Genomic DNA, 11,344 nt, shown 5'->3' with positions numbered 1-11,344 from the left:
CCACTCTGTCAGCTTCTTCGTTACCTTGAGAGACCTTGTCTCGGGATTTGGAATGTCCCTTACATTTTACAATTGCCACCTTTGAGGGGAGCAGCAATGCCTGATGTAACTACAACACTTCCTCCTGGTACTTGATAGGCGTTCCTGTTGCTGTAAGAAACCCTGCCCTCAGCCATTCACTCAGTGCCACTTGTACTACGGTGCATGCATACGCCGAATCTGTGTAAATGTTCACTGTTTTTCCTTCTGCCAATTGGAGTGCTTTAGTTCCAGCCAGAATTTCTGCTCTCTGAGCTGATTGTTTACCCTCAACGAGTTGTGTGTGTAATGTCCTGTATTGTCCTGTTCTGTCTGCTGATGGGGAAATGTCCTGGACGACTGCATAAGACGAGATTAGACCATCTGGTCCTTTGTAGCAGCATCCATCTGTATAGATGTCCATGTCTGCGTGTTGTATGGCATCTGCAAACAGTCCTTCTCTGATTGTTTGTTGTTTTGCAGCTACATCCACGCAGTTATGTGGATGGCCTTCCTCCTCATCCAGTATCAGATCAGCCATGTTGACAATGGATGATGAGAAGAAAATGTGTGGTTGATGCAGTATTGCTTCAATCTTCCTTTGTCTTCCTGACGTCATGGAGAACAGTTTGCTTGTGACATAATGCATAACACTATGTTCTGTGTGAATGTGTAGTGGGTGTTTCAGCACTACATGCAATGTTTTTTCCACCAATCTCGCCAGAGCTGATGCAAAGGCTGCACAAGTAGGATGTCGTTTCTCATAGGGTTGTAATGCTGTGGACGCATACAAACAGACTATTCTGTTCTCCCCCTTCTTCTGATATAAAATAGCAGAAGCAGAGGATGCCTTGGCAGAGACATCAAGATGAAATGGGATTGAATAGTCGGGGATAGCAAGGTCAGCTGCTGTGGACAATTTCTGTTTTAAGGCAATAAAACAGTGTTGAGCATCAATAGACCACTGAAGAGGGGCTGAGAGGTTACGCATACCAGCCTCATTGACCATTTGGCGCAATGGCAGTGTCAAAGAAACGAAATCTGGGACGTGGTACCTGGAAAAATTTGCAAGACCCAGGAAACTCAACATCTGTTTAACAGTGACTGGCTGAGGATGAGAAAGAATGGATGAGCGATGGGAGGACGAGAGGCCAGTCCCAGCAGCAGAAATGAGACGGCCAAGAAAAGATACCTGTGCTCTGGCACATTGAACCTTTCCTCGGGAGCATTTGAAACCTTTGGAATGTAGCCACAGGAGGAGAGATTTTGTGGCCTCCAAACAAGTTGATTCAGTTGGGGCGGCCAGCAAGAGGTCATCGACACACTGGACCAGAAGAACACCATCCGGTAAAACCAGACCCGTGAGGAGAGATTTCAGAATGGCGTTGAAAATGCCTGGGGAGAGTTCAAAACCTTGAGGGAGACGCGAGTAGGAGTACTGACATCCCTTCCAGGTAAACGCAAAAATGGGGGCGACCTCTTTCTTCTGTACGGGGAGGATGGGAGTGTTCCACGGAGAGGGCTCCGAAAGTGGAACGAGAACACCAGCTTCTAGGAGACCGTCAATAGTCTCCGATATCCCTTCCTCGCCAGCCGGAGAGGTGGGATACTGCTTCTGATAGACTGGTTCTGGGTTGAAAGAAAAGGTGACAGGTTCTATATTACAGAATCCAACGTCCGTTGGAGAAGATGACCAAACCGAAGGTGGGAGGGAGTCCAACATGGACTGAGCTCCATCTGCATCGGTGGTTTCACGACCATGAGATCTGTCCATGGTCACATGTTCTGGAACAGCATCAACATTATGAAAGGTACAACAAACACAGTAGGCATCAAGAGAGGAGCTGTACAGGAGGTTAGGAGTGGGTCGCCAATTGGGAGCTTCCACACAGGACTTAGTGAACGGCCCTAAGTCTTTCGCAGTGTGTGTGGCGGCAACGAGGAGTGAGATGTGTGGGTGACAGGGAAGTACCCCTGGGTCCTGGGGCGCCTCCATCCGGTACCACTTTCTTTGGGTAGGTGTAAGCGTCACTCCTAATGCCACACCTGGTTTTCCAATATACATTTGATGTATCGATAGAGGCCAAACACGACCTGCGACCTTGTAGAATTCATCTGCATAGACCGGATCCTCATTCCTGTCATAAAACTATGTACAGTGATATGGGTCAACCAACGGAAGGTAAGGTCTGAGCGAGCGAATCCACGGGCGCCACAGGTCGAGCAGCTCCACACATGAACCCCAGGAGGGCGTGGCAGAGTCGATCAGAGCCCAATAAACATCAGCCAAAGGTCTCATTGGCTCAGGAAGTTCTTCATTCGCTTCCATCATCAGCATGCTGTCCGTTTGCTGGCTGCAGTGAAAGGTGGAGCCATCAGGGAAGATCAATATCATCCCATCAGCTGTGCACTTGATCATGAGGCACAGGCGAATGAGCAGATCACGGCCGAGGAGGTTAATGGGACACTGTGGAGCAAAAATGAAGCTGTGGCGAGCTATTTGGGAGGCAATCGTGACAGTCACAGGGGAAAGAAAGTGCAGGTCGTTAGGCTTTCCTTCAAAACCAGTGAGAGAGACAGTCTTCGGGGTGATGCTGGCACCTGGTGGTAGGAGATGAATAGAAGAATACCTCGCACCGGTGTCCACCATAAAGTCAATGTCCTTCCCTTCTATCCTCAACGTCAGACAGGGGTCCTGCGAAGCCTCTGTCCACACTGGTTCAGGATCGCATCACTGTGGATATTGTCCCGCTGATCCCTGTGGGCCGGGCTGCTGCTGAGGAACAAGGTGCATTTGGGGAACCTGGGGTTGTTGGTTACCTGTCGCACCAGGCTGTTGGAACCCCTGTGGCTTGGGTCCTCCGTAGCCTCCTCTACCTCGTGGAGATCCTCTTCCTCTCGGCCTGTTGTTCATGGGCTGACGGCAGACACGTGAGATGTGTCCGGGCATGCCACACCTCCAGCAGTACACGGTGTCACCACCCTGACTCGGGAAACCACGTGGACCCGCCGCCCCCCACGTCTCCGGTGGCCCCATATACATTTGTGCTGTCATTGCCCCTCCAACATATGGAGTGGGATTAGGAACCAGAATTGGTGCTGACTGTGGGGGTGTCTGTGTGTTATCAGTGCAGGGCATCTGTTTATTTTTACTGCCCGCTGCTTTAATATTCATGTCAAGCAATTTGAGCTCTAAATTGCCTTTGTGTGTGGCTTTGGCCTGTTGTTCCTCCTGCCAGGTTCTCAGATGATGTGTAGTGTGCGTTACCCATCGAGCATGCTCCGCTCCAGGCAGATCCGGGTTGTCCTTCAGCTTGGACACCACAGGGGCCGGCAGTCCCTTCATCACCGCTCCCCTAAAAATCTGAGAGTGCAGAGGTGAGGCGGTGGGATGCTGTCCGGTCCTCAGCGTGAAGTCCTCAGAGGCCTGGGTCATAAATTCATTTGGAGTCTGTCCTGCTTTGGGGGAAAACACCAAATCAGCATAGACACACGCCGGAAGAGGGAAATGCCCCTTCAGACAGTCAGACAGCTGGGTGGTGGAGCGGGTTGCCAAAGGTTCAGCCGGGTCATCTCTGTCCCAGCCAAGCTGGGCCAACACCTGCTGACGGTCCGCGGCACTACAGCATCGGGTCAGAAGTCCCGTGATGTCACCTTTGGACAGTTGCTGTCCTGCCGTTGCCTTGGTCAGGGCCTGCAGCCAAGCACCACCACCGTCCTTAATACTTGGGAGAGAAGAAGCAATAGTGGAGAGGTCAGTTACAGAGAAAGGAGTGTATTTAACTTTTACTCTTCCCCCATGTCCTACTGTTGACATTAGTGGCATGGCAAAGTTCAGTTCATCATCCTCAGCCCCACCATCATCCTGTTTTGGTCGTCCCTTTGATCTGGGCCTCAAGTCATATTTGATCTTAGGCGGTCCGAGGTCTGGCGGTCCGCTGGCTGTAAGGCGGCTCATGGTCTCGTCGACCTCTTTTAACATCCGATCCACCTTGTACATCTGTTCCTGTTCCCAGTGCTTGACGTCGTGTTGTTCCCTGAGGCGCTGCATCTCTCTCTGGATCTCTGCTTCATTGGCGTCCTCCTCCTCTGGTGGAGGATTGTTTACAGTATCGGCGCGCTGTCGCTGTTTTACCTCCTTCTTCTGTTGTCGCCATTGTTGTAAAAGAGCCTCGCTGCCCAGTAAATGTGTTGCGTCCACGCCGGGGTTACCCTGTTGCATGGACAATGTTGTGGAAGTAGGCTTGGGTGTGGACTGTTGTTTGTCTGTGCATGAGGTTACTGTTACTTCACATAATCTCTCATCATTAGTCCAATGACCCTCTAATATCCCTTTTTTATGTGCAGGACTGGAAGCTGCAGAGTGGGTTCTGGTGTGGAAACAAATGGATTATGTGGTGAGAATGGAGCTGTCACAGGAATGTAGGGTGGTGGCTGAATCTTACCACCAGGTGGAGTCAGAGGGTCTCCAGGAGGAGTTGTCAGTGGGAGGAGTGGATACAAAGTAGGCGTCGAGGGCTGGTTCTCAGTCACAGGCGAAGGCACGCCCTCAGTCTTAGTCTCAGTCAGAGGAAGAGTCGCTTCCTGTCTCTCGCCAGCGCTCGAAGAGGAAACTTCCTCCCCACTGGACGGGCGGGCACCGCCCTTTGATCGCTGCGCAGCGCAAAGTCCCATTGCCATGCATCGTGAAGCTTCCAGCCACTCATCAATCTTCCGCAGCGCACTATCTGTTTTATGAGCATTCCCCAGTAATCCTGTCTTTCTGCCGTCTCCCAAAGCCTTTTTCTTCTTCAAACACGACTCCTCCACCTTACGCATTAAATCATACAAGTCAACAGCTTTCCACAGCGGTGGAAGAAACCCAGACTTCACACTCCCCTCCACCCACTCTCTCAGCTTCCTCTCCCTCTTTTCTCTGTCCTTCGGATGTCCATTCACTACGCCTATCTTACAAATCGCAGCCTCCACTTGCTGACCAAACGAGGCATTGTTTTCCGATTTCCCAACATCATTCAGATCAAACCAATCTATCTCACGATCAAATTCTCCGTCCATTATTTAATTATTTAATTATTTAATACACAACACAACTCTTGGATCCAAATATCACCCACGCTGGTCGGTTTTTATCTTGAACCGCCGAAACAGGATACAGCAAGTTTTTCTCTCGAACTGCAAGAAACGGAATACACAGTTTTTCTCCCATTAACTGTCAAACGGCACACGGACCAGTTTTCATCCCGAACTGACAAACGGCAATCACACTAGGGTTTATTCTTTAAAACCCTCACACCAAAATACAGACCAGTTTCTCTCCCGAACTGACAAACGGCTAACGGACCGATTTTTCTTGAATCGACAAACAGTATCCAGTGGCCACAATTGTTTTTTCATCAGTTCTGCTGGACTACCACACGAAAATAAATTCTCAGGTTACTCGGCGTCTTACGCCAAGACAACGGTCCTCAAAATTCTGAAGGAAAAATCCTTCTTACCTTTAAGGTTCACCCGGGTGATTTTGCAGACCGTCGCCGGGGCTCCGTCGCCGAGTACCGAACGTCCTTCCTCCCAGTAACCGCTTCTTTTCCAATCAGTTCAGTGAAAATCACGTCGGGGTCACCAATTGAAGGGTTTTTCTCTGTCTGGGAGAGGATGAAATCATCCATCCATCCATCCATCTTCAGCCGCTTATCCGGGGCCGGGTCGCGGGGGCAGCAGTCTCAGCAGGGATGCCCAGACTTCTCTGTCCCCAGACACTTCCTCCAGCTCTTCCGGGAGGATCCCAAGGCGTTCCCAGGCCAGCCGAGAGACATAGTCTCTCCAGCGTGTCCTGGGTCTTCCCCGGGGTCTCCTCCCGGTGGGACATGCCCGGAAAACCTCCCCAGGGAGGCGTCCAGGAGGCATCCTGAACAGATGCCCGAGCCACCTCAGCTGGCCCCTCTCGATGTGGAGGAGAAGCGGCTCTACTCCGAGCTCCTCCCTGGTGACTGAGCTCCTCACCCTATCTCTAAGGGAGCGCCCAGCCACCCTACGGAGGAAGCTCATTTCGGCCGCTTGTATCCGGGATCTTGTCCTTTCGGTCATGACCCAAAGCTCATGACCATAGGTGAGGGTGGGAACGTAGATTGACCGGTAAATCGAGAGCTTCGCCTTTCGGCTCAGCTCCTTCTTCACCACGACGGACCGATACAACGACTGCATCACTGCAGCCGCTGCACCGATCCGCCTGTCAATCTCACGCTCCATCCGTCCCCCACTCGTGAACAAGACCCCAAGATACTTAAACTCCTCCACCTGGGCTAGGGTCTCTCTACCTACCTGGAGAGGGCAAGCCACCTTGTTCCGGTCGAGGACCATGGCCTCGGATTTGGAGGTGCTGATCCTCATTCCTGTCGCTTCACACTCGGCTGCGAACCGCCCCAGTGCATGCTGTAGGTCCTGGTTCGATGAAGCCAACAGGACAACATCATCTGCAAAAAGCAGAGATGAAATCCTGTGGTCCCCGAACCGGACCCCCTCCGGCCCCTGGCTGCACCTAGAAATTCTGTCCATAAAAATGATGAACAGAACCGGTGACAAAGGGCAGCCCTGCCGGAGTCCAACATGCACCGGGAACAGGTCCGACTTACTGCCGGCAATGCGGACCAGACTCCTACTCCGGTCATACAAAGAACGGACGGCCCTTAACAGGGGGCCCCGGACTCCGTATTCCCGGAGCACCCCCCACAAGACACCACGAGGGACACGGTCGAATGCCTTCTCCAAGTCCACAAAACACATGTGGACTGGTTGGGCAAACTCCCATGAACCCTCGAGCACCCTATGGAGGGTATAGAGCTGGTCCACTGTTCCACGACCAGGACGAAAACCGCATTGTTCCTCCTGAATCCGAGGTTCGACTATCGGTCGGATCCTCCTCTCCAGTACCCTGGAATAGACTTTCCCGGGGAGGCTGAGGAGTGTGATCCCCCTATAGTTGGAGCACACCCTCCGGTCCCCCTTTTTAAACAGGGGGACCACCACCCCGGTCTGCCAATCCAGAGGCACTGTCCCCGACTGCCACGCGATGTTGCAGAGACGTGTCAACCAAGACAGTCCCTGCACATCCAGAGACTTGAGGTACTCAGGGCGAATCTCATCCACCCCCGGTGCCTTGCCACCGAGAAGCTTACCAACCACCTCGGTGACTTCAGCTTGGGTGATGGACGAGTCCACCTCTGAGACCTCAGCCTCTGCTTCCTCCACGGAAGACGTGGCGACGGGATTGAGGAGGTCCTCGAAGTATTCCTTCCACCGTCCTGTGATATCCCCAGTTGAGGTCAGCAACTCCCCACCTCCAGTGTAAACAGTGTTGGCGGAGACCTGCTTTCCCCTCCTGAGGCGCCGGACGGTTTGCCAGAATTTCTTCGAGGCTGACCGATAGTCCTCCTCCATGGCCTCCCCGAACTCCTCCCAGACCCGAGTTTTTGCCTCCACAACCGCTCGGGCTGCAGTTCGCTTGGCCTGCCGGTACCCGTCAGCTGCTTCGGGAGTCCCATGAGCCAGCAAGGCTCAATAGGAATCCTTCTTCAGTTTGACGGCAGCCCTCACCTCCGGTGTCCACCACCGGGTTCGGGGGTTGCCACCACGACAGGCACCAGAGACCTTACGACCACAGCTCCGGGCAGCTGCCTCGACAATGGAGGTGGAGAACATGGTCCACTCGGACTCAATGTCTCCAACCTCCCTCGGGACATGAGAGAAGCTCTCCCGGAGGTGGGAGTTGAAAACCATGCTGACAGAGGGTTCCACCAGACGTTCCCAACAGACCCTCACAACACGTTTGGGTCTGCCAAGTCTGTCCGGTTTTCTCCTCCGCCAGCGAATCCAACTCACCACCAGGTGGTGATCGGTCGACAGCTCTGCTCCTCTCTTCGCCCGAGTTTCCAAAACACGCGGCCGAAGGTCAGATGACATGACAACAAAGTCGATCATCGACCTCCGCCCTAGGGTGTCCTGGTGCCAAGTGCACTTATGGACACCCCTGTGCTCGAACATGGTGTTCGTTATGGACAAACTGTGACTAGCACAGAAGTCCAATAACAGAACACCACTCGGGTTCAGATCAGAGAGGCCATGCGATCCAATCACCCCCTTCCAGGTCTCACTGTCGCTGCCCACGTGGGCGTTGAAGTCCCCCAGTAGAACAATGGAGTCCCCAGTCGGAGCACTGTCTAGCACCCCTCCCAGGGACTCCAAGAAGGCCGGGTACTCTGCACTGCTGTTCGGCCCATAAGCCGAAACAACAGTGAGGCACCTATCCCCGACCCGAAGGCGCAAGGATACGACCCTCTCGTTCACTGGGGTGAACTCCAACACATGGCGGCTGAGCTGCGGGGCTATAAGCAAACCCACACCAGCCCGCCGCCTCTCACCGCGGGCAATGCCAGAGAAGTGGAGAGTCCAGCCCTTCTCGAGAGGTTGGGTTCCAGAGCCCAGGCTATGTGTGGAGGTGAGCCCGACTATATCTAGCCGGTATCTCTCAACCTCTCTTACAAGCTCGGGCTCCTTCCCCCCCAACGAGGTGACATTCCATGTCCCTAGAGCTAGTCTCTGTGTCTGAGGATCGGGTCGCCGGGCACCCTGCCGTCGGCTGCCACCCAATCCACATTGCACCCAGCCCCTACGATTCCCTCGGCGGGTGGTGGGTCCACCAGAGGGTCGGCCCACGTCGCCCCTTCGGGCTGAGCCCGGCCGGGCCCCGTGGGCAAAGGCCCGGCCACCAGGCGCTCGCTTGCGAGCCCCAACCCCAGGCCTGGCTCCAGGGTGGGGCCCCGGCTGCGCCATACCGGGCGACGTCACGGGCCTCGATTGTAATATATTCATAAGGGCTATTGACCTGCCCTTGGTCTGGCCCATCACCCAGGACCTGTTTGTCATGGGAGACCCTACCAGGGGCATAAAGCCCCGGACAACATAGCTCCTGGGATCACGTGGGCACTCAAACTCCCCCACCACTTTAAGGTGGCAGGTCAGGGGGGGGAGAGGATGAAATCAGTCGGAGCCAAAGTCCAGCAGAAAGGATGTCTTTTATTACAAGATGCGCAATCAGGGAGCAGATTCACACAGTTCAGAGTCTGTCAGTGAAAAAGCCGAAGCGGTTCTCATTCATCACTGTCTTATACTTTCTCTGAGGTGTGGTCACTATTACATCAGTTACTAAGAATCTTCTGAAGAGCAGCATTAAGCAAAACAAATCCTTAATAAGCGGCCTGGGCAGGGGTCATAATGACCTGTACCAGGTTCATGCAGACACCACATTCCAGCAGGACACATCAGCAAGCAAAAGCTTCCTTTAACAGTACAGAGTATCACCAGTGTATTTTTCACCCTTCGGGTTCTTTGTAAAACTGCACGGTCAGGCCACTTAATTGCAAAGTCAAGTCTGGTCGACACCAGTTCGATCCACCTCCAGAAGACCTCACTGGCCTGACTTGTTGAGAGACCAGTCGCATAGCCAATGTATGCGAAAGGCAGATCCAGCTTCAGCTTCACCAATGTAATAAAAAATTGGTCTCTCAAGTCGAATTTCTGGGCTATTTTAGTGGGTTTCATAAATGTCACCAAAAATGAAAAAGTCTTCACAAATACAACCCATGAAATTCCAGTGAAGAATTGGCATTTCTTATCATTCCCCTCTACACTGGCAGCATGCAGGCGCACTGCATCGTTCAGTTTCCTGCTCAGTGTGTTGTTCTCTTCCAGAAGGTTTGCCTTTTCCATGCGCAGGTTGTCCATCTCCTCATACAGCTGCTTCCGTTCATCCTCAGCAACTGGCTTGGACAGTCCAGCCTGAGGAGTGTGACTGCAGCTGGGGATCGGGGTGGCGGTGAGTTCAGGTGATGAGGGGCAGGGTACTGCTGCCGGTGTATGCAGGTTGTCTTGAATTGTGGATGTTGAACGGAGGTCGTCTTGGAGTGCCCTCTTTTTAGACAGACTTGGTGTTAGGAGGAGATTTTTTTCTTTTTTTGGCAGCAGCAAATCTCTGGAGTTTGGACTGTGATGCCTTGGGGTCAGTTCTGATGTGCATGAAGATGGAGGGGATGAAGTCAGGATGTGTGGGATCTTTGTTGGGTCTCCCTGCAAACAGGAAGAAAATAAATAAATAAGGCAAGATGATAGTACATAGTTCCTGTAGTCAGATTAATGTGTTACTCATACCTTGACATGTGTCGGGAGCTGTATTGACATATGGTAGATTACGCCAACCATGTGTAACTATGTGTGCAGTTTTGAAGTCATTTGCGGGCCGCAAATTCTCAGCCGCGGCTGAGAATTTTAAGAGTGATGCTTCCTGTACTCGCTGTTTAGTTTACCACTTACGACGGAGGTTCCCGACATCAATGTCATAATGGAATGTGTGTTGTGAAACGCAGACAAAAAAAAAATACACTGATCTAAAGTTATTGGTTTATGAAAAAAAAACAAAAAAACGCCAGTTTTCAGTCCTCCGACACCACTGGCATTTCTCTAAACCGGCAAACTTTGACGGCGTTACAGTATTAATAACTCAGTGAACTGACAACACAGCGCTGGAGCTAACATATAAACATGTTGGGAACAAAACAACAGGTTTTATCTTTCTCAAAAGCGGTTCTTACCACTGAGGAAGTGTTCACCACAAAGGACTGTTGTGTGGGTTGGCGTCCACTCCGAGCCGTCCGGTTCCACTCTTTTCACGGCGTTTACCCACTTTGTCCGGCGATCCGGGTCCATGGGAAAGATGTGGAAAGATAATTTCTTGTCCTTCACGTTGTTGTTGGAGCATCCAACCGCACAACAACTTTTCGGCATGGTGTCAAGAAATCGTTCAGAGCCGTCCGAAAGCTACTGCTAAGGCGATTGTTTTCACCGAGTAAACTGCGTTGCATTGTGGGTAACCTCGGAAATGCCCGGATATTCGGAAAGGTCTATAATGAAACTTACCTAATCAAAGCTCAACGTATTTTTATTCTGGTGTAAACTATCACATCTGTGGACATAAAGAATGATTTAAGATATCTGGTGATTTAAAAAAGTAGCTTTTATTTGACACGGTCTGCTAATAACTTTATTCTACTGCTCCACTCGGGACTCAAAAGTAAAAAAAAAATAAACAAAACAAAACAAAAAAACACACACAAACAGATTAGTTTATAAGCTGAATTATTATTAAATGTGGAAGGTAAATTATAATAAAATGATCTGAAACTGTTTCCCTCTTCTGTACTGGAACATTCAAATTTTCTGACAAGGTGCTGACAGTCTCTGCTCCGTGCGCACTGGGGGGTGGGGGTGGGGGGGGGGT

General features: G+C 51.7%; 1 protein-coding gene across 1 annotated transcript; it reads right to left on the bottom strand.

Annotated features, from left to right (window-relative positions):
- Positions 1 to 2,891: 2,891 nt before the first annotated feature.
- Positions 2,892 to 10,851, bottom strand: LOC115397259 (THAP domain-containing protein 2-like). Its single transcript, XM_030103487.1, has 4 exons — positions 10,729 to 10,851; positions 6,193 to 6,210; positions 4,893 to 4,938; positions 2,892 to 2,935 (listed from the first exon to the last, which is right to left on the bottom strand). The coding sequence occupies exons 1-4, from the start codon at positions 10,849 to 10,851 to the stop codon at positions 2,892 to 2,894; spliced, it is 231 nt and encodes a 76-aa protein (XP_029959347.1).
- Positions 10,852 to 11,344: the final 493 nt, after the last annotated feature.

The sequence above is a fragment of the Salarias fasciatus genome, chromosome 11 (genome assembly GCF_902148845.1).
Source record: "Salarias fasciatus chromosome 11, fSalaFa1.1, whole genome shotgun sequence".
Lineage (NCBI taxonomy): Eukaryota > Metazoa > Chordata > Actinopteri > Blenniiformes > Blenniidae > Salarias > Salarias fasciatus.
Note: the sequence above shows the minus strand (reverse complement) of the source record. Positions and strands in the feature narration are given on the sequence as shown.

Excerpts from the sequence above, each read along its gene's own strand:
- LOC115397259 (XM_030103487.1), bottom strand. The coding sequence starts at position 10,851 with ATGCCGAAAAGTTGTTGTGCGGTTGGATGCTCCAACAACAACGTGAAG. Across the intron at positions 2,936-4,892 it reads GAGAGAGTGGGTGGAGGGGA|CCCATGAACAACAGGCCGAG; the intron begins GTGTGAAGTCTG and ends GTCTGCCGTCAG.